The sequence below is a fragment of the Apium graveolens genome, chromosome 9, assembly GCF_009905375.1.
Source record: "Apium graveolens cultivar Ventura chromosome 9, ASM990537v1, whole genome shotgun sequence".
Lineage (NCBI taxonomy): Eukaryota > Viridiplantae > Streptophyta > Magnoliopsida > Apiales > Apiaceae > Apium > Apium graveolens.
This window is the reverse complement of record NC_133655.1, coordinates 38,086,752-38,109,750: the sequence shown is the minus strand read 5'-3', so window position 1 is coordinate 38,109,750 and position 22,999 is coordinate 38,086,752. Positions and strand designations below refer to the sequence as shown.

The following is a 22,999-nucleotide window of genomic DNA, read 5'->3' as shown; positions in this document are numbered from 1 at the left end:
AATATTAAATTTAATATATATTAAATATTCAATTAACACGACATACACGACAAGAAACGAAAGTACACGAACACGAATATACACGAATGCTAAACATGCCGGTTTTATGTTTGGAATTCAAGTATACGAAACATGAAAATACACGACACGAAAGTAGACGACACGAAAGTATACGACACGAACGAATTGCCGGGTATAGTCCGAACAATTACAAAAGAATCGCTCAGCCTATATGATATTATCGATTTGAGTACATGTCAGACTAAGTATCCTATTTTCTGATTTACTATTCTAAATCTGACTATAATATATACAACTCTTTAAGTAGGTTCCGACAAAATCCAATTGGGTAAACAAGAACCTACACCTCTATGCTACAAGAAAAGAATCAGTTTTTCTTCAATCAGGTTAGAGCTTTGTACATGGTTTATGGTGCACCGGCTTATTGTCATTTGCTCTCTCCCCCAAACCATCTGCCTTCATCCTTGCTCCCCAAAAGCGTGATGAAGCCAATTTTGCTATCAGAAAGATGTCTTAATCCAATGAATAGCAAATAGTCCTTGGATAGATCCCCTGGACCTCCCATCTTAGAAAACGGTACACTTAAATGCTCACAGATAAAGGGATAAGTAACAATTAACCATATGCAAGCATCAAATTTGTCGACCGTGCGGCGAGCTGAGTCAGCCAGGATCACAGGCCCACAAGAGTGACATATTCACCTTGTTTTCTTGACGAGGGAGGTCTTTGGTCTGTTACTGAAGCAGATCACAGTGACTTTACAAATCAACAGCTTAAGACCACACAGAAAAAGTCCCGTGAAGGTAATGACGCGTACTATTTTCCACCCTTCTTTGTTAGATTAATCCCCTTTGCCTTCTCCATTTCAATCTCCTTTTGAGCTTTCTTCTTCTCAAGTTCAGCCTGTTTGCAGTTCTCATCGTGAGCTTTCTTGAACAACCTCACAAAGTTTAAAAGTGTCGCGGTAACTACATAAATCAATTGATGATTATAAGAAACAAAACAAAATCAACTATGAACACTTATAAGAATACATAAAAATAAATAATTAGTCAGAACTAAAAAAACTAGATTTATAACACAAGCTAGCATTATATTACATTGGGGGTAGAGAGGAAAAAAAGATAAACTTTATATCATGAGTATCACAATAATAAAAGAACAAAGAAAGTAGCAAACCTGGCTAAAGGCCAAGAAAATTTCACAAAGAGCACAAGAAAGAACAGAGCTTATATGTGCAATATCCCAATCGGCTTAAGGTTTTGCTAGAAACTAGTTTGACAATTTTGTGGCCAACCTGCAGTTTGGGCGTTGTAGGGAGAAGGCTCAAGTTTTTGGAAAAAGTTTTTTGGAAATAAAGTTGAAGGTTAGATCTATTTAAATTAAAATTAATATCAGATTTCCCCATAAGTTGTGGAAGCTATTCTAAGCAAAAGCTAAAAATTGTAGCTATTCCTGAAAGCAGTTGTGGTGTTTCCAAATGTTAGCTGAGAAGAAGGGAAACCAATGCCAAATGGAAACCAATGCCAAATGGCCGCTAATTATTCCAAAGATCCTCATAAAATTAATAAACCTGAAAATTAATCAGCATTGCTACATTTGGCTCACGTGTATAGATTCAATTTAGTTATTCAAAAGAGCCTAGAGAGCTTTATAAAAAGATATTCAAGTTCAGATGGGAAGAAATTAAGAAAATACTGTACCACTTTACAGCAATTGTCAACTTACAGTAGTCAACTAAAGCATTTAGACATTTTGTAACATAACACAAAATTGTCAGATATCATAAATTCAAGGGTTTATTTACCTTGTTCAAACGGGCAACGTGCCGGGTCCTCGCCAAAATACAGTGCCAATGCATCTGCATTTCTACCCTGCCAGCCAACAAAAAATAATGTAAATAGAACCAAGATGTCATTATTTTAGTATAGAAGTAAGTGATGGTTTGATGTCTAGAGTTTTACCACCACAGAATACAAATTTGTTAGAGAAGCAACCTCAGTTTCAGCAACCCCGACAAATTCCTTCAGTGTCTAAAATGGAAAAATACCCTTGTATTATGGTAGTTTATAGAACAATGCAAGATATTTAGAGTAATTGCACAGTAAATAAAAAAATTGCATTAAGAACAAATTTGACAAGTTAGCTAACCACAGCCAATGAAAAAACTCAAATGCCATGAATATCTTATAATGTATAAATGCATATCAATTTGGATCAGAGGTATTAAATTTAAAATAAAAAATATATATCATAAAGATTCACTTGAATTTAAAGCTTCAGCTGAATTCCTTGTAGCTAATGAAATTTATCGAACAAAACAAGTGGATGTGAATGTGATTCTGTTCAAGAGTTCTTCATTAGAACAATTACTCTGTAAGAACCCACCGATTATATTCTAGGCATAACTGAAAGATCATTTGTTCTGCATACCACAGGTATGCTGGTTCAATTTTCATGTGTTCCTTATCACCTCCGCCAGTAAAACTAGACCATCGTCAAGTTCTAAAAAGATGATAAACTAAAACTAATGCTTCCACTACGTACACAGATAAGCAACAAATTACTTGGAGATATTCATTTACAGTATAATAATAAAGTAAGAAAACTTCAGCATTTGTACTTTATATATAGTTGTGTAAGCAAAGATATAATGCTAAAAGTTTCTTCAGTCAACTACGTCAGTTTGGGTACAAATCTCTCCTGTGAGGCCATTGACAGGACCTTTTGTGGAAAGGGGGTAATGCAGTCCTGTCAATTTCATGTTAGTTTTTCAAACATGGACGTACTTCATTAAGAATTTCAAAAGATATTCCCGGTCATGGATACCTTATGAAATACTTCTGAGACAGGGCCATCATTTTCGGATGCACTCAACTCCTGCTTTACTTTTTCTAATCCCTTGATAATAGCTTGCATTTCTTCTGCTAAAGACTTTAATTGTATCTGCAAGAGCGAAGGAATATCTTTTTAAAGGCTAAGTCTTAAAAAAGCATTCAATATTGGCTGTGTGAAATGGATAGAAAGGAACCTTCGATGCAGGTTCAAGGCTTAATAGATCCTTGTGAAAGTCTAGTAGAGTCGGGGACTTGGAAGCAAGAACCTGACAAGTAGAAATAGATCAAACACATGTTCCTAAGAAAATAAAATATGGTTCCTATATATAACATCCAAGGCAAAGGACCGCCATTGAAGTAGTAAAAAACAACCAACCTATCATTTACTGGTATTTTTTAAGTACCATCAGTATAAAAGAAGCCAATAATTTTACATAACATGATAATGATTAAAGAGTCACATTATCACGCAAGCAAATAATATTGTGAACCCGATTATCTTGTGGACATATAAGCGCCTAGTCTCAATCGGATTACCCATAAAGAGCAACTTCCTTGGAAAGGTACTGGAATCCCAAAATTGATAATGCAACTTAACTAGTGTGGGGTTTAGTGCTGGATTTCTTTTCATTATAATAGTAATGATTAAATATTTCGAGTAATTAGATAGGTCCATATTTTAATAAGGGCTCTGGTCCCTGACAAGCGATTGTTGTAACCATGTGTTAGCGAAAAAATTTCCGCAAATAAGTTTAACACGGGAAATTGATGTAAATGCAAGGGGCCATGTTACTCTACCCATGCTTAATTTTAGGTTTTAAATTTTTTCCTATCCGCAAAATTTTCCAGACAGATGGTTTGCAGACAATCGATTGATGTGGATCGGCGCCCTTTTAGTATATATTTTATATTTTATGTTTATTTTTGTTATTTTATTAAAAAAATTAATTATATTGTTTTATTTTGTTTGTATGAAATTTAATAAATAGAGAATTCTAGAAGAAAAAGTCAAAGGAGGTGGAGAATACTTGAAGGCGAAGAAATTGGAGATAATTATGAGTATTAATGGATGGTTTGTTATATAAAAAACATATATTCATACTGTAGCACAGCACCAAGAGCTGTCCCAACATGTTAGTCATTTGAGCCTGTGCACAGAAAGAACTTGCTGCCAAAAAACCTAAAAAATTGCACAGAACACGAAATAGATGGTACTATCCATACCTTGCAAAGATAATGCATTAGTGTCATCTTGTTGTTAGTGGCACGGGTATCGGCAAGTTTCAATAGGCTGTCTAATTTGAATCCTACTGCAGAACCTGTGACATTTGACATTTGAGACATGTTGCTTTAATTCATAAGATACGATACATAGCACTAGAACAGTGTCATCTGCCCCAACAGAAACTTGAGTTGATTAAAAAATGATGAAAGGACTCTTACCCCTGGCGGTTCCTTGATTTAATGTATTTCCCAAATATAATATTTTCTTCATAATTTCCTTCAACTTGTAGGAATTCCGAACCTAATTATATATATTAAATTCTACATTAGGCCTAAAAGAAGACAACAAACAGTATGGTTCACTGGTCATTATTATTGACACGGAATGCTTCACCGATCATTATTATCGACTAACCTCATCACAGGCAGCAAGAACAGATTTTAAACTCTTCGTGAAATCTGAAATCTGCAATAGAAGTGGTATTCATAAATCCAAGAATCCTAACTTCAGATATTTGATTAAAACACTTAGCAGAGTTTTAAAATAATTTTATCATCAAACCTGGCAATTAAACTGAATTTTGAAAAGAAAAACCCTCAATTTCGATTCCACTCGAGGGACCTTCATCAGCTCCAAGAAAAACTGTAATATTTATGTATATGCAAAATCAGATAGAATACACTGCACTATATCATAATATTGATTCTAAGCCTAACCCAGTTCAATTGGCTACATTTTTTATAGTCGAGGTACTTTATTAATAGATGATATCTACATTACTCTATTTTACAAAACGAGAGGATAAAACTAACAGATAATATCATACATTATCAAAAGTGACAATCTACAGTGATTAAATGATTCTTTTCTTAAGCTACATGTCTTTTAAAGAGGCCAAGTAAGATGGCTGAAATACATTCCAGAAAGTAAAAAAATGCATAAAATGTAAAACTGTCAATGCTTTAAAATAGGGTGGTTAAAATATCCAGTCAATATCCAACCCAAATTGGATCAAGGCTAAGTTATTAGAAGGGACAACAAAATTTGTGTCAAGGCTCCTAGTTACAAAATTTTAGTTTATAACATCTAAAACAGCAAAGCAATCAAACTTTAATAAGCAACATCAAGGAAAACCGCAGAATGACTAAATGAGTTTTTATCAGACCTGTTCACACTTTCCCAAATTCTCTTTGTCGCCTGTGTAATTCTGCAGAATGTAATAGAATCAGATATTTAATAGGAAAGAGATGAGAGAAAAGCATCAAGCAGCATATTGTACCCCTCATCTATATAAGATATTTTTATGTGCAAGGCGATGGCATAATATGCAACACAACACAGACATACACACACATATATAAGCCACAGCTTCACCTTAAGGAGTTCCATCTCTTCTTTAACAGGACAAAATTTTATAAGATTTTCTACTTGATCAGCATCTAAAATTGATTCATCCATCGCTAAAGCAGCAGCCTGTGAAATTAATGCATAATTTCTGTTATATGCAAGTGAATAATAAAAGAAGCTGGAAGCACAATAACAATGGATTATACAGGACATGTAGAAACAACTAAAGCCATGTACTATTAGATCTTATACCTATCTCAAAATCTGCCTTCTTTCCAAATGTGTAAAACCCAACTACTTGGTATTCAGAAGTATAAAGAAAAGTTAATTGCTACTTCTCACCAAACAAAACCCAAATAAATTAAGTACATATCCTTATTACATTCATTATCTGATTTTTTTTTGTGTGAATCATTTATTAAGACCACTTAAGTTATCAAATTTTAGGAGGTTGAGGCTTCAAGCAATCTTCATTTTACAATCAAGTTCCTGCTGATCCAAAAAAAAACAATTAAAAATGGTACAGATCCACGATTTAGTATTCCATTCCAGAATACCATTAATTCTACCACACAAATCACATAATAAGCTTCTATATTGCCAGCTACCATGAAAGCAGCGGAGTTACAAGCCACTACTGCCCTGGACACTGAGGACAAAAAATGCAGTAAAAACATACCATCTAAACAAAATCAGATATCCTAACATCTTACACCATTTGGAGAATAGCTTTTTTTATTTTTGACAAGTGAACATTTTCAACGGCAAAACTAGAAATGAGCTATCACACTAGATAACACATAGATTGTTGAATATTAAACAATTTAACTCATTTCAGTAATGCACCTGGATGAAGATATGAACAAATAATGGATAAGCAAAAACTCGTTAAATGAGATGAGTTCTTGATGGTAAAAGTAAAGTGAAGAAAAATGAAAACTTTTAGCAGCAAACTAGAGGAACTCATAAGCTATGGAGAACAACAAATAAGCCAAAGAGGAATAAACAAAGATGTTTCCACTTCATGTTATGGATGATACCACTACTACAGGTTTCCTCCATTTTAGAGTTTGACATTATCAGTAATCAAGCTTTTCACATACTATAACTATAAAGATTAAAATCAGAGGAAAACTACAATATGTGACATCGCACACACAGAATAAAGACTGGTAAAACGGCCTAAATGAACCTATAACCTAATTTTAGACCGAACTTGTAACGACTCAATTAGCAAGGACCGTCCGCTTTAACATATTCCTAATAATTATTAGCACACTTATGAAACTAATTGGCCGAGCTGGCCACTGGTCAGTGCCTTAAATTTGCTTATTATAAAACTATTATGCTAATGACCATTTAATTTTCAGGTCATCTTTTACAATAAGATTATCCAGTTTCTTAGATTGTTGCACTTTAGCTATTGCTTGACCAACAGAACTTGGCGTATAACATACTAGTTCCTGAGAGATCCTACGAACATGTTACTTCAACATGAAATATGAAGATAAACAGCTCAGGCAGCACATGCATTCAGACACCATATATTACAAACATAAACATTGGTCTCCTCGTATGTTTTATATGTTCGAGTATATTAAAGGGGAGATTGAGAATAGGACTTGCAGTTCTTTACAAAATTTGTATAGTATGGTAAAATAAAAATATTAAAAGCTATTTGGCTTTATGTTTTGTTATCCTCGTCAGGTTCGGAAGATATAAATACAGGACGTGTTTGTATACTGGAAAAATGACATTGGGATAGTATCCTACAGTCACAAAATATATGTTCAATTGCTAGCATACAGAGCATTCACCAGGGATTGATATCTCAAGGATTATCTTAGTTTTTTACATCCAAAAAATCAGGTTTCTATCATTCGAAAAAAACATATCAAGCTTATCTAGAACTGATTAAAGGGTGCTTTTAAAACACCTTATGCCCAAGGGAGAAAGAAAAACTATTACTGCATATGATAGGCAAAAACATTAATACATAGCAAAGAAACCATAAAGTTAAGCATACCATCATGTCAGGAAGTGGCATTTTGACCTTTGTGAGCATAATTTCAGTGTTGTTTGCACGCCTAAGATCAACCTACAGAGATTTAGAGAATATTAAATAGTAGAGAGATAGATAAACAGAAATAAATAAAAATCGTAATAGAAAAAAGTACGAGGTTTAAATGATTTTAGTTCAAAACAAAAAAAAAAAAGATTCCCCAAACTATCACAAATAATAATTATCATGTACAAGGAATACAATTAGCAATTCCATAAAATGATCTTCAAAGTATCCATTGAGGTGGTAGGAGACATCAACATGAAATTTCAGACCATGTAAACACATTTGAGTGAAAGTTGTTGGTAAAAAGGTGAAAAATAGAACTCGGGAATTGAGGACGAGAATTGCTTAATAAAGTTTTTAAAGAAGGCTACAGCAGTAATATACACTAAATCCACATGAAGAGTGACGTTTATGAAAAAGAGTATTTTTTTTCTCGGTGGCATAAATATATAAACACAATGGAGATAGAAATAAATAATAATATGAATGTGCATACAGATACCAGCAATCACACATGCATGCAAAGAATTGCAAGTATTACCAGGTGAACTTTGTCAGGCTTAGATCCAAGAGACTTCCTCCTGTCATCTGACTTGCCACCTGTCCTGCTCGACTTTGGGAGTGTAGCAGAAAAAAGGGACTCTATTTCTGACACATCAAATTCTGGCGAACTAGTTTTGAAGGTGGAATTTTGGTTAAGTGTACATTATTAATAGATTCAAAAAACAAATTTAAGCTACATGCAAAAGAATGCACCTTTAATTAGAAAACTAATATAACAGAACTAGAACATGTCATTGTAACAGCAAGTAACTTGAAATTAAAGAAAGGTGTTCATGGAAAAGACACAAGTAAACAGAAACAAGATGACTGAAGCAGTAAGAACATTGTTACCTTTGAAGATCACCATTCCTTTGAAGCTCTTCCCATAAGCTTCCTTGCAGTGCCCTGGTGACCTTGCTCCAGTGCAGAGGTTTTAAGGTAGATCTTCGGGGTGCTAAAGCAGGCGTGCCTCCTGGACGAGGAAGCCCACGTCCTCTTCCAGCAGTCAAGCCTCGACCATCAGCTGTTGGTCCTTTTGCACCAAATGATGGAGGGGGCGGAGGGCCACCACCTGGAGGTCTAGGTGGTCCAGGTGGCGGAGGAGGTCCTCGTGCGCCAGGAGGAGGTGGCGGAGGAGGTCCACGTGCTCCAGGAGGAGGTGGTGGAGGAGGTCCACGTGCTCCAGGAGGAGGCGGTGGAGGAGGTCCGCGTGCTCCAGGAGGAGGTGGTGGAGGAGGTCCGCGTGCTCCAGGAGGAGGTGGTGGAGGCGGCCCTCTTAGCGGGGGAGGTGGCGGCGGGGGGCCTTCGTGTGCTGGAGGAGGTGGTGGTGATCGACCAGCCAAAGCAGGAGGAGGAGGTGGTGGAGGCGGTCCTCCAGGCATTGGAGGTGGAGGTGGTGGAGGCGGTCCTCCATGCATTGGAGGCGGAGGTGGTGGAGGCGGTCCACGCATAGGAGGTGGAGGTGCTGGAGGTGGTCCACGCATAGGTGGTGGCGGTGGAGATGGGGCCCCACGATTAGGCGGAGGAGGCGGAGGTGGAGGTGAGGATCCATGCATCGGAGGAGGAGGGGGTGGGGGAGGAATTCGAGTACAAGGCGGTGGTGGAGGGGGTGGATTCCGAGTGAAAGGCGGTGGCGGAGGTGGAGGTGGAGCTTGAGCTAAAGGAGGTGGTGGAGGCAAGTATTGAGCTCTAGAAAAAGGAGGCGTGGGAGGAGGAGGTGGAGCTCGAGAAAAAGGTGGAGGTGGTGGAGGTGGTGGAGGTGGTGGAGGTGGTGGCGGCGGCGGCGGGGATGAAGTCTGAGACATAGGAATTTGGGATGAATTGGATGATCCTCGAGAAAAAAGAGGTGGGGGTGGGGTTGGAGGAGCTGAAGGTGATACCCGAGAAAAAGGAGGCGGGGGTGGAGGAGGTGGAGGTAACACTCGAGAAAAAGGAGGTGGGGGTGGAGGAGGTGGAGGTGAAACTCGAGAAGAAAGTGGTAGCGGTGGAGGAGGAGGAGGTGGTCGGCGGTTTGACTGAGCTACAGTTTTCCCTAAGCTTGTAAGTGGAGGCGGAGCCAGGGAAGCCACATCTGGTGGTAAGGAATCTAATACCGGGGAAGTGGCCTTAACCGGTAGACTATATGCAGTTGTCTTGGAATCTACTTCAAAGATTGATTCGGGGCTACTTGTCAGTTCCGAAGAACGAGCCTTTGTATTGCCTTTAAAATGAGTATCCTTTGCGAGCGCTAGCATAGGGGGTGCACTATTATACCTTGTTGGTGGATATGCCACGTGCATTGAATTGGTGTAAGGACCTTTGTTAGAAGGGATCCACCTAGATATTTTGTTCGGCTTAGCCTGCTTTGAAATACTGCCTTGAGAATCTTGCTGTTTGATTGTTTGTTTGGAACTCACTGAATCTGCAACTTGTTTTGAACTTATAGAGGGAACTTTTTTCGTTGCAGGAGGGTTAGAATTATCATAGTTATGTCTTGGTACATCAGCACTCAACTTCCGCTGTGAACTCTGCCTTTCTAGCATCTCCACAGGATAGGAATTCCCTTCCTGTTCATTACTCATTGCATCAGATATGCTGCGGGCACCAGCAGCCACCCTCACACTAATCTTTTGATGTGAAATCTGTCTATCAAGCATCTTCATAGGACCATCCTTCTTTTCATGTTCATTTTCTTTGTTATCTGAGGTGCCACTGACATCAGTAAGGTTTATCTCAGTTTCTGTAGACCTTGACATATCACCTGTCACTATTTTAGATTCTGTGGTAAAGGACGTGTCATGGATAAACTCGTCAACCTTAGTGTCAATTTTATCATATATGTTACGATTACCGTCATGCCTTGGAGTTCCGTCGTCTGATGCACAGTCCAGAAACGCATGAGGTTCTAGATCTTCTTTCCAAATTATTAAATCATTCTTGTCACTTGGTTTATTTCTCCGATTAACACTATTTTCTTCAGATACATGAGTGTCTTGGTCCCCCTTCCCAACTTGTGTGTCAATGCTGCTAAATATTTCTTCTACCTCAAAGAACTCTTCGGGTGAAGCACCTTCTGTTTCATTCCCATCTTCGCCAGACACATCATTGGTGATGATTGATACAGCATTGACATCCGAAAACAGTACCTACATATGATACAGAACAAGATCAACTTTTATGTCAATAATAAACATACCAAAATACAAAAGAGCATCAATTCAAATAAGCAAAGACCCCACCTCTGCCTTGAACTCTTTAGGGAACTGGACCTTCACATCCCACAGAACATCAACTTCGTCACGATTCAACATCAATACGTTTGACCGGATAAATGCTGTGTGGAACATGACTCTGAAAATCAATTCTTCTCCTACCAAGTCATCCTCTAAATGAACGCACTCAATGATAACATCACCTTGAACTTGGCGATGAAAATCTAATTTGACTAGCAGACATTCTTCCTGCAATTAAGAAGAAACCACACTTTAAGTTCAAACCTCAATAGAACATCCTTTGTGTCTAAGATTTTTTAGTTTTTAGGTTACCTGGGAGTAGAATCGAGTATGCTTTGTAGTTTTTAAAGAAGAAAACAAGAGCTTTGAACTTCTATTGGCTGTCGTAGAAGACGGGTCCTGCCCATAAACACGCACTACTGGTCTGCAACCTTTACCCCCACCAAACAAGGGGAGAACTCTTAGAATAATACAATCCAGAGCAAGAGGTGTGTCTGAAGGTGGCCAGCCGGAACCCAAACTTCTTTGGGAAATGTACTGAAGGTATCTCAGCTGGGAAGGCTGGGGATTTACAGGAGACAAAAGATGAATAAGTTCTTTTGGAGCTTGTTTGTATACCATTTCAAGGGTCTTCTGCTCACCAGTGTACTGTTTGCGATATAAGAGCAGGCCTGCAAGCATAAAAGCAAGCACAGGCCAACCTCCTCTTTCACAGTGCATCAACAGCACATTTTGTTGTCCTTCCAAAGATAACCAGCTCTCGCTAGATCTCAAGAAGTGGTGAATCATTTCTAATGATAAAAGTGGACATCCCTCGTATTCTCGAGGATACTCCATGACTGTCATATCATACTGAGACAACAAATCTGAAACTTGGCTCCTAGTTTCCCCTTCTCTAAAGTTAAAAACCATAAAAGAAGCATCTTGGTAGTAGTCCTGTAGCTGAGCTACAATTCCACCCATATACAATTTATATTCATCTTCTTTCAAAACACTGGTCGAGAAGCAGCAATCAAACACTGCAAGAGCACAAAAAATATACAAGTCAACCTATAGTCAAACATATTAGAATTCAACTGAATCTAAAAAGCATTCGAAGCTCGAAGAATAATAAGCATTTTCCTAACCTCCAAAATATCTATCACTGCAGATATCTTAACTTAAAAATTCATCCTACAGCCTTTGTTGCATAAAATTTGAAATGGTGCATTCTAACATAACAACATTTTCACACTCGCTTAGTTAAAATTCAATCATCACTGAACTATAAATATCCGTACTGCTCATAACTTTGAACTTCTTACGAAAGCTAGGGTACATAACAAGGAACTAAATCTAACACCTAATAATAGCCCATTCAGTAAAATGTAGCACAATGCAAAAATTAATGCATTCCCACAAAACAAGCATGAACGCAACTCTAACAAACACAATTACATCGAAAAATCACAATTTCAACACATTAAGCTACTTCAAAACCAAAATTACTTAAAATTGCAATAGCACACCACATAAACATACAAAAACAAGTTAAAAATCCAGTTCACCATACCGTGACTCTACATAAAAATGTAGCACAATTCAAAAACCTAAACAAGCAATAACTTACCCATTCCTACAAAACAAGCACGAACGCAACTCTAACAAACACAGTTACATCGAAAAATCAGAATTCCAACAAATTAAGCAACTTAAAACCAAAATCAGTTAGAATTACAATAGCACATCACATAAACATACAAAAACAAGTTAAAAACCCAGTTAACCATACCGTAAACTCTTTCGGAGATCTCGAGAAGGCGGTCGGGCGGTTTACGATAAAAGAACCGCCTGAACAGCGCCATCTAACACTCTTAGATGGCGCTGCTTCTACTCCTCTCTGCTTCCTCTTCTCCGATCAGATCCAACTAAATTTTTTTTCAAAACCGTGCAGAAATGGATCTAATAATTGAATTATGAGAATTCAAACACAAGCAAACACAACAATGCGTAGTAACAAATCAATTGGAGTCCAATTGGTGTTATTCGGGTCGGGCTGAGTTGTGAAACCGGTTCTGCAAGTGGGCTAGATTAGCTCTTGCTATAGATTTATCAACGAGTTGTACACGTGGCAAATGTAAGAATTTGGAGAGAGAAAGTTCAAAGTTTGTCGTCTGTGTTTATACGTGTATATATATATTTGTGTGTATTTATACAAGGCTGTGTTCTCTGTATATTAGGAGAAATGTTATGTAAGAATTAAGAAATACGTTAACGGTATAAAATACACCTAAATTTGGGGGTTATGTTTACTGAGTGTATGTGATTAAAGAAAATTAGGGGTTAAAAAAATGGTCCCCGTATTTTAAATTGACCAAAGACAAAATTAGGTAAGTATGAATATCAAACATAATTGGACAGGTAAGATTCGAGTTTACTGGGGGTTTTCCTTTTTAAAATGAATAAAAAATTCTGTTAAGATGTCGCATTTATAAAAAATTCTGACAGTTTGTTATTGACATTTAAAATATCCGATTCTATAAGTAAAATGATTTGCGCGATTTTGGATTAGTAATTTTTGCAAAACAAGAATAAGGAAATTATGGTTTAAGTTGATTTTAATAACAATGGTATATTTGAGAAAATTGGATCCATTATTCAAAGCCAGTTTACATATATAAATTGAGAGAGCTGCTTATCACTTATCCTGAGATTAAAAAAATTACAAAAAATTATTATAAATTAATATGATACCGGTAATATTTTATAATAAAATAATTTAATTGATCTTATTAAATATACCGCCTAATATATTCCTTTATTAATGTATTAATAATTTATTGATTATTTAAAATTTGATCTTAAAAAGTCTACATCTATTAGTAGAACAAATATATATCTTCACACCAGGCCAACAATATCTCTTTTAAGAGTTTAATCATCAAATCATATATGTCAAGTTATCATTAATTTGATGTCAACGTTCACTAAAAATCCTCTTCTCTCCTCATTTAATTATTTTCATTCAAATCTTTCTCTCTTTTCATTTATTATCTTTACTTATTATCTCTGAAACTCATTTTTTATTACCTTTCTTCCTCATTTTTATATTATTAAATTAATAATTTCAATAATTCCATTTTTCACTAATTTTATCTTATTTAAAATTAATTTTATTTACATAAATATTTATTATTATATTTTTATATTTAATAAAAAGTTGATAATCAATATTTGTAGGTTGGGTAATATTATTTTTTAAGTTTCTATATTTGTAATTTTTTTCAATTCTCATTATTATGTTTTAAAATATTATATTGATATATTCAAAATAAGTTATTTTAAAATAATTTTCTAAAAATAATTAAAATATAACCGGGTATCTGCACCGAACTAATCTAGTAATTACTAGTTTGGACTAGCAGCTCATAATTTGCTGTTGGATTTATCATTATCTCTATCGGGTTTGGGCCCTTTCTTTGTGGATCTCTCTGTACTTGGACTGTTGGTGCATAAACATGCAAATTTCTTCAGCAGATTGTCAAGGACAGTGAATATAAATGAATTTTCTTTATGTCATTAAATACTATATAACCTGACGTCTTTATTTATACTGACAGCAAGAGACGTAAGAAGTAGGTATGTATGAAGTTGGAGTATATACAATGGCATAACAAACAGGCAACGATGGTTACAGTAGTGTCATTAGTATACACCATATGTTTTCTCTTAAATTTCACAGAATCCGATCAACAACCTTGCTACTTCATAGTTTGGCTGATCATAAAGCTACTTCTAATACAGCTGATATCCACTTGGAGTTGAGTCAGTTAAGGCTAGAAATCAAGATTGCGAAAAAGGAAGGGGAGCCCTTTGAGCTTGCTAATCAGCATTTGATATTAGTAGTAGAAGAAGTTAAGTGTGAGCTCCAAATACTAAAACATTTATCTTATAAAGGAATTAAGGAAAGACATACATTCAGAAGATAAAGAGATTGATGATACCATAAAAGAAAAATAGAGAAATGCATGTATTTCAATTTCTACGAGAGAATTGGAGTCATTGGTAAAGAAGGCAGTTGAAGGTGAAGTGGCAAATTGCAAGATTGATGAATTAAAAAGAAAAATATAGACGACAACAACGAGAATCGCAGAATTTAAAACACGAGCTGAACAAGCTGTTTGGAGGGCGGAGGTGGCAGAGAAAGAAAAAGCATTGTCGGAGGAAGAGAGAACCGAGTGTATACAGCATGAGGAGAGGAAAAAGGTTGATTTTGAAACATCTAAATAAGAATCCATTTCATTAAAAAATTACCAAATTTATGAAATATCGGGAGTCCCCAAAAATTTAGTAACATTCTCAAGATAAAATTTTAGTTATAAATTATTCCAGAAATTTATACCATTACATTTTTTGTCAAGTACAATATACAATTTGTGCAGTATGTCATTAGGTAACTGATGGACCCCTAAACATGTACAATCCCATACTTTATAAAAGCCCTACCCAATTGTAAGATTAAAAATATCTGGAAAATGAATTGTCAACGAAGGGGAGCAGGTGGTAAGGAGGATGACGAAGCTTCTTCTCTGAGTGACCCTTGGAGCACTTGAGAGCGGATAGATATAGAGAAGAAAACAAGGTCATTAAGGGATGGAAGAAAAGAATGATAACACACAGACATATGAATACCAAGACCGACTTCTTTCCATAATGGTCTCTTACTTAATTGATAATCCTCAGGTTCATAGAAGTCTGAGGGAATCCGACGCCATCAGTAACCATTCCTGACAAGTTGGATCCTTGATATCAATGGAATCCTTCGATTTTAAAAAGTGAAATAACAATCGCAACCAAGTCATTGGTTCGGCTTTAGTTTCAAAAATCTCGGTTCGGTTTCTATTTTAAAATGGAAGGAAATAAATATGAGAAAATCTGTGCAACACAAATGGAAAGTGCAGAGTCCAGACTTTGGAATGTGGCAAGCATGCAACAGATCCGACACTTAATTATACTCTTCCTCTAACATCAAAGCTGTGCAGTTAGCCATGTCTTTGAGCCCTTAGTCCTTGCATGTAAAATCTGTTGCATAAATTTCATTTTACTACTGTCTACATGCATACATGACATATCTTATACCATCCTCTAAACTTTTAAAGCCCGGTAACTTGGATATATAAATATTTGATAAATTGATAATCTCGTCAAATTAATAATTTTTCTAGATCCTAACATAACAAATCTAACGTATTTTTTTACCTTAAAAAATGAATTATCTCATTAAATGAATAAAAAAAATTCAGTCCCCATTCGTCCCGGGAGGTTTGACGGTAATACTAGAAAAACCATTCTATCTTATTTTTGAGACCGGAAAGAAACCATTACATCTCAACCCAAGGGCTTATGTCAGCCGAGCCCATGCCCATACCAAGTATAAAATATAGTAGTATTTCGGTTTTGAGATTTGATTCTCTCATACTTCAATTTTGTTCTGAGTTGTACAAATATAACTGTGCAAGAGTATATCTAATAAGGGGTTGTCAAGTTAATTGTCAACTTTGCCAAATCATTATATATATTAATATTTTATTTTCACTCAATTTTATATCAATTTTGGCAACATTCTACTCTAATAGTTATAGCATCTCCAATAGGGGTTGCCAAGGAGGTTGTCAAGCTTATGTGGCATGGCACCCTTGGTGTTGGGATGTTGCCAAAAGGTTGCATACCAAGGTTAACAAAATTTGGCAACCCCTTGGTAACTTCCTAAATTAGCAAAAAGTCATAAAAAACATCTAAAGTGTATATTACTCAACCCACTTTTATATTAAACTAAATATAAAATTTACAGAGGGACCACATGGGCAACCTATAAAGTTGCTTAACTATTGGAACAAAATTTTAATAAATGTTGCCAAGAATGACATGGATGTGAGAGAAAATTAAAAAATAATATATTTAATGATTTGTCATGGTTTGACATTTTTGTTAGCAACCTCTATTGGAGATGGTAACCTTTAATTGCTGTCTATGTGGTCCCTTAAATTAAACTGTAAATGACTTATAAACTAAAAAAGACATTATTAATATAAACTTTTTACACTTGTATATGTATTTTAACCATTTTAGGAAGTTGCCAAGTTTTGACAACCTTGGTAGAGAACCTCTTGGCAACCATACAAATTCAATAGGTTGTTAACCAAGAGTGTCATGCCACATAAGATTTGGCAACCCCTTGGCAATCTCTATTGGAGATACTCTAAGTACCATGAGACCTGCTATAACATTACCTTTGTATATATTATAAATGGTTTTTTTCCATTATCTGTAATATTTAATTGTATATAACTTAATTTTTTGTTTTTATTTGATTTATTAAAAATAAAGTAAAAATTTGTGATAAATTCTGATTCATTTAACCATAAAAATCAAACAACCTACAATGATGGGAAAAGTAAAGTACATACACAACAATGTCCTTTTCAAAATGGTGATCTTACTATAAATATTTTTTCCGAAATAACCACTGGTCAATTCCAGTATTTGACTTTTTGAAGCAATGCTTTCATGATATCGTTGGATGTGACTAGCCCGTTGGGCGTTGGCTGCACCGAGGAGAAAATTCTACATTTTAGTATTTTGTAATTATTTAGAGCTACGGTATTATATACGAGCCCATCAAGTCAAGTTTTGAGTCGGATATTTTAAAATAAAAATTAAGATTTTATTTGTATTTAATGTTTATATTTGTGGGTCGAGATTTAATGATGACACTTGTGTTTGAGACGATTCTCGTAAGGTGTTTACGTATTTTCGTGTTATAAAGAATCAAGCCAATACGTAGTTTCAGGTTGAGAGAGTAGAGCCCTTTTATATATATGTGCTGAGTCTAGGATTTTAGACTTGGGTTGGAAGACTTGTTGGACAAGTCTCCAACTTCGAAGGTAATAAGAACTCTTGTAAGGCGGTGAATTCTTTTTTTTTTATCGTAGGTAACCCGCAGCCGCTATCTTTCGGATGCGCACTGGGTAAACCCTATGGGCTCACGCAATAGCCTGCAAACCACGTGAACCAAGGTAAAACGCATTTAAGCGACATGTTCTGGCTTAGGAGGCATAATCATAAATTCTCCTCCCGTGGGATTCGAACCTTTGACCAAGATGATAGTTATCCCCTCTTTAACCAACCGAGCCAACCCTTGCGGGCGTGAATTCTAGATCCTTCCTTATAAAAGTTAATTTACATGTTGGATAATGTGATTTGGATTTCTGTCGTATTGGGCCTTAACCACGAACAGTTTCGTCCGTGGTCGTCGTGGGCCTCGGCCACTGACTTCTTCATATGTGGTCGTCATGGGCCTTAACCGTTGTTTACTTTGTCCACGGTAGTCATGAGCCTTGGTCGTTTTCGTCCGTGATGGGCCTCGAACAACATTATTTATATTGGGCCTTGGAAACAAATTTCGGATATAATTAATGCGATATTTATTATGTCTGTAGGGTTTATTTTCGGTCTATATATCGGGCATGAGGTTAATCGAGCCAAGCCGACTCGTTTAAATAATCGAGTCTAAACATCTTCTCGAACTCAACTCGGTTAATTTCACGAGTCGAGTCGAGCTGACTCATTAGGCTAAACAGACCGATTTTAACTCGAACAATATTATTTATTTTTCCACCTAAGTTATATATTATTAATATTTCAAATTGAATATGAGAAGTATTTGAATTGAAACATGTGCAAAAAAAATATCAACAGAAATAAGTTAAGAGGTATGTAGTTACTCTTAAAATTTTTAAGAGCCACTAAAAGATTGTTGCATGACATATAGTGTAACACCCCCAAATCCGGGGTTAGAAATCTGGGTCGTCACGTAATCCTTCAATCATGTGTAACCAGCATTAACTCAATAGCCCAATAATTCCATATCATAGACCCCCAATCTCACACACTCACAAGTTATAGCCTTGAAGACGACATACAACAAGTATCATATGTTATTACAACTCAAATGTACTTTACAGGATCTCAAACAATTATTCGTGACCTCTACATGAATTTACAATAATTACGACTCATATTTTATACCTATCTGATAATCTGGCGCACCTAAGACAAAGCTGTCAGGGATTCTCCCCATGACTGCAAGTGACTAAGTCCCACACCGGCATACTGGTTATATATTGTGTTGTGACATTTAAAATAAAGTAAGAGTGAGCAATAATGCTCAGCCATAATAATCAACAGTATGAAAAGACTGTTAAGGAAATTATATTAATCTGTATAAGGATATGTATTTATTCAAAGTAGTTTTTTTGGTGATACACACCTATTTTCAAAACAATTCTTTGATTGACTTATTAGTCTGCAAATACCTTAATGGTAAACCCAGCACCTAGGCTTGGGTTACGGTATTGCATCTCAATTCCAATTGGAAGAATAGGACATTCACTTAAGCCCCCTTACAATGATCAGTCGTAAGACGTAAATTAGTAACCTTTCTACTAATAGGGGATGACGTCCAAACTCCTTGTTATCACCCTGACCGTATACGGGCGGTATACACACACTTCGCAAGTACTTAGGTACACATAGTACTGTCTCCCGCAGTACTGACAGTCTCACCAATACACGAAGTACTGGATCTCTACCATGTTAGTGTTTGTGCCCTAGAGACAATACTATGATATTTTAGTTTAAGACATTATGATTATTAATGTTTATGTTCTATCGATTATTCCCTTTATAATTTATTAATTCTTAATTTACTGTGATATAAATGTTAGATTAATAAATGTCCTTGGAATATGATATACAATTCTATATCTCTAAGTACGTGACTTAGAAATGAGATTATGATAATAGTATCAATATTCCTAAAGGTGCCTAGTCGAGTATTATTATTAAAGGACAAGAATAATGCATTAATACTAGTATGTTTATTGACTGATGATCACATCTCATTGATCATAGGTATAGTGATACTAAAGTCAAAGACACAGGCAGATGTATATGTACATGGTGTTGGACACACCCAATATGAGATTCTACATGTCTATTGTGTCATGAGTAATTCTCACAGTGATAATGATGTAATGGTCCTTAGACCTGAAGTCATTATATTTCTATACGAGAATTAATATACATTGATTCCATTAAAAGTTATCCTTGACCGAGTAATGATAAAAGTGGACATTGGGTATATATGAATCGTATGAGAAATATGAATGATCTAGATGGGATTTAACCCTCCTATTTTAGGAGTGATATTATTGGCCTCTTGTGTGAGCTAGACTATAAAATGTGTGGCCACGCTCAAATGTTGATTTGATATGATAGTCTACTCATTGATCAAGGAAACTTGGATTAAACTATGATGAGGATGACACATTACATGCCTCTAGTTTAATCTATAATATTTGGTTAAAGAGATTATATTACATTGTACATTATTCACGAAAGGTTTAATCGATCACCGATTCAATTATTATTACTTGGGTAGCAATGATGTATTACTAGATGCCGCTCATTGTTTACGATTTTAAATTAGATTTAAAATTCGTTGCCAATGTAATAATAACCTATAGGGTCACACACAAAGAATGCTTGAAGGATTATTTAATTTAAATTTGATTTAAATTAAATTAAAGTCATTTAAATTATTTATAATATTAATTAAGTTTAAATTAATTAATTAGATAAATAATGATATTCAAATTTACTAATATTAATTATGAAATTTATTTATTAAATAACTAAGTGAGACTTAATTATAATAGAAATAGGAATTTTGAATTAATAATAACTCCTAATTAGTTAAGAGTTATAATTTATTTTTCTACTCTCTATATAATATCTCTTGTGTGGCTGCTTTTTTGGTGTGCAAGACTTTTACAAAAAAAACCTAGCCACCAAGGAAGAAGATGGAGAGAGCAAGAAGGAACGAGTTTGTGCTAGTACACATCCAATCCTTGAGTTCAAGAATTCATGTGGTGAACAAGCTTTGGATCTCCACTAGTCAACCAATTGGTAAAACTTCTTAAGGTAAATAATCTGATCTACGAATTAAATATATGTTTTTCGCATGGATCCTGCAGTAGGTTTCGAAAATTCTGATTTTTCACATTTTTAATTACTGTTTCCGTTGCGTTTATGTGCTCGAAACCCAACAATGACATCAGAGCTACTTGCAAAAAGTGTTTAATTCGTTTATGTGTTTATTGGTTTTATGATGATAACATGTATACAATATTCCATGACTGTTATGTATGTGATATTGTATGTTTTACATGTTGTTATGTTTATATATGCGTATATATATGTTTTGAATATATGATATTCATGAGAGTTGTATAATCCTATGATGATTATATAATCTGTATATATCTGATATATACATGTTTTGTGTTTGTTCTTATTATAAGAATCGTATTTGATATGATTCTAAATCGGATGTAGTGGATTTGCTGAAATCTGTGTCTGGTGTCCGATTTTGGCGAACGAATACGCTATTTCATATGGAATCGAGCGTCTGAACGTAACTGATAGCTAAAGCTATTATCGATTGATCTGTAAGGCGTTTGACATCGTTTAGGCCCTGTAATCTGCGATTTAATGTTATCAGATTTAATTTCAAATTTTCTGATTTTTTCAATATTTGGTTTTTATGATTAGGTCATGATGGGTATGATATGTTAAGATCAGATTATGTGTTTTAACATGTTATTTTATGTTAATTGAGCATGGTGGATGGTTATGGCTTATGACCTTAGGTTATTGGTTTTGGTTTTTCAAATACTGCTTGCATGTCATTTAATCTTGTAATTATTAAATCTGGAATGTAACTCGAGTTCTTCTTGTAAGTTCATTAGATTAGTTTTCATATTTCATTCTTGTATTGTACATGAAGACGTGAAGATTTGAAGATCAAGGGTAATCCCACACGGAGGCCATCCAAGGAAGCAATACAAGAAAGAAGATATGTAATAGTTAGCCTATATTTATTTTCCACCTTAGATTTACCTAGATCTTTGTCATTACCTTGATAAAGATCATATAGGATGAAGCCATAACCAACCACGTTTATTTATTACACTTTACATATATATGCGCATATGACAAATGTTTATGTATAATAGATTATAAAGATGCATGCTTAATTAGATTAAGGATGTATGTATTAGATACGACACCCATGCCATGCTTGCTAAACAAGATAAAATATGTAACGATTCAAGATTTTAAAATGAACAAACGATTATGAGATTCTCGTGTTTATGAAACACGGAATAAAATAAAAAAATTCTTTGTTTCTGACATGGGGCGATTTTGTCAAAAGTGAGTTCATTGAACTTGTAAGGTTGTGGGTTTTAAGCGAGACCGTTGTGACTCCCTCACTACCTGGAAATTAAACCATTGATGAATATTGATTTGAAGTATTTTATTCAAGGAAAAATTAGGAATCGTTTTATGATGGGATCATAATCGTTTTAAAATTAACAAAACCCTAAAGTTAATATTAAGTTGATCAGATGCCTTCCAATGAGTCCAATACGTTAACCCCTAGATCGATCATGAGTGGGTTCGCCAAAGCGAAGTACTCCTATCTATTGTGGGAGATGTATTGAAGTATATTAATACTTTTTGACTATTGGGTTTGACTTAACTAAGTTATTACAATAGGATTGTGAACTTAGAGGCATAGAGTTTGGCGAGATTTATTAGATAAATATGAACAAATGTTGTTCCACCAAGCTATCCAAGAGTTATATAGTTGATATAATTGACAAATGTGGTCTACCTAAATAATCATGTTTTAGGAGAAAAGCCAAAGCTGACCTAACGCATGGTGAAATATGGATGTTGGCTCATTAGAAAGGATATAGAAGATATTCTTTCCGAATTAATAGTTAGGGCTATTGATTTGATAAAAATAGTGGGAGATATATGGTGAATATATATATATATATATATGAATAATCACTTGAACATAATTTAATGATCATCTGTAGACTAAGTCATTTTATGCACTTTAATATTGTAGATATCAAATGACAAATAACACAAATAACTTTTCTATGTAATAGTCCTTGAGTAGGACAAGCTGACATGAAATAATTTCCTCAATTGACATGGGAACTTGAGGATTGTCCTCAGGTTCAAGGATGTCACCCAAACCCCTCCCTTATTTCTTCTAGCTGAGAATGAAACATGTGCAGAACAAAATGCTTACTAGAAGCAAATTAATTATGTAGCTGATGTTTCATGT

General features: G+C 35.2%; 1 protein-coding gene across 2 annotated transcripts; it reads right to left on the bottom strand.

The window, feature by feature from the left end:
* Nucleotides 1-79: 79 nt before the first annotated feature.
* LOC141683430 (formin-like protein 20) lies at nt 80-12,929 on the bottom strand. Of its 2 annotated transcripts, none has more exons than XM_074488149.1 (17): nt 12,524-12,929; nt 11,065-11,771; nt 10,759-10,980; nt 8,393-10,665; nt 8,040-8,169; nt 7,457-7,528; nt 5,458-5,556; nt 5,249-5,290; nt 4,645-4,725; nt 4,498-4,548; nt 4,302-4,383; nt 4,083-4,177; nt 3,053-3,124; nt 2,851-2,967; nt 1,986-2,054; nt 1,829-1,895; nt 80-924 (listed from the first exon to the last, which is right to left on the bottom strand). In XM_074488149.1, exons 1-17 carry the CDS (start codon nt 12,594-12,596, stop codon nt 920-922), a joined length of 4,257 nt encoding a protein of 1,418 aa, XP_074344250.1. In that variant the 5' UTR covers nt 12,597-12,929; the 3' UTR covers nt 80-919. The 2 variants fall into 2 exon arrangements, with proteins under 2 accessions (XP_074344250.1, XP_074344249.1); XM_074488148.1 differs by having other exon boundaries at nt 80-989; nt 12,524-12,928.
* Nucleotides 12,930-22,999: the final 10,070 nt, after the last annotated feature.

Coding starts and splice junctions, on each gene's coding strand:
- LOC141683430 (XM_074488148.1), bottom strand. CDS start 12,596: ATGGCGCTGTTCAGGCGGTTCTTTTATCGTAAACCGCCCGACCGCCTT. Junction 5,557..7,456: donor TGCCACTTCCTGACATGATG/GTATGCTTAACT, acceptor TTAATTTCACAG/GCTGCTGCTTTAGCGATGGA. Junction 5,291..5,457: donor AAGAGATGGAACTCCTTAAG/GTGAAGCTGTGG, acceptor TACATTCTGCAG/AATTACACAGGCGACAAAGA.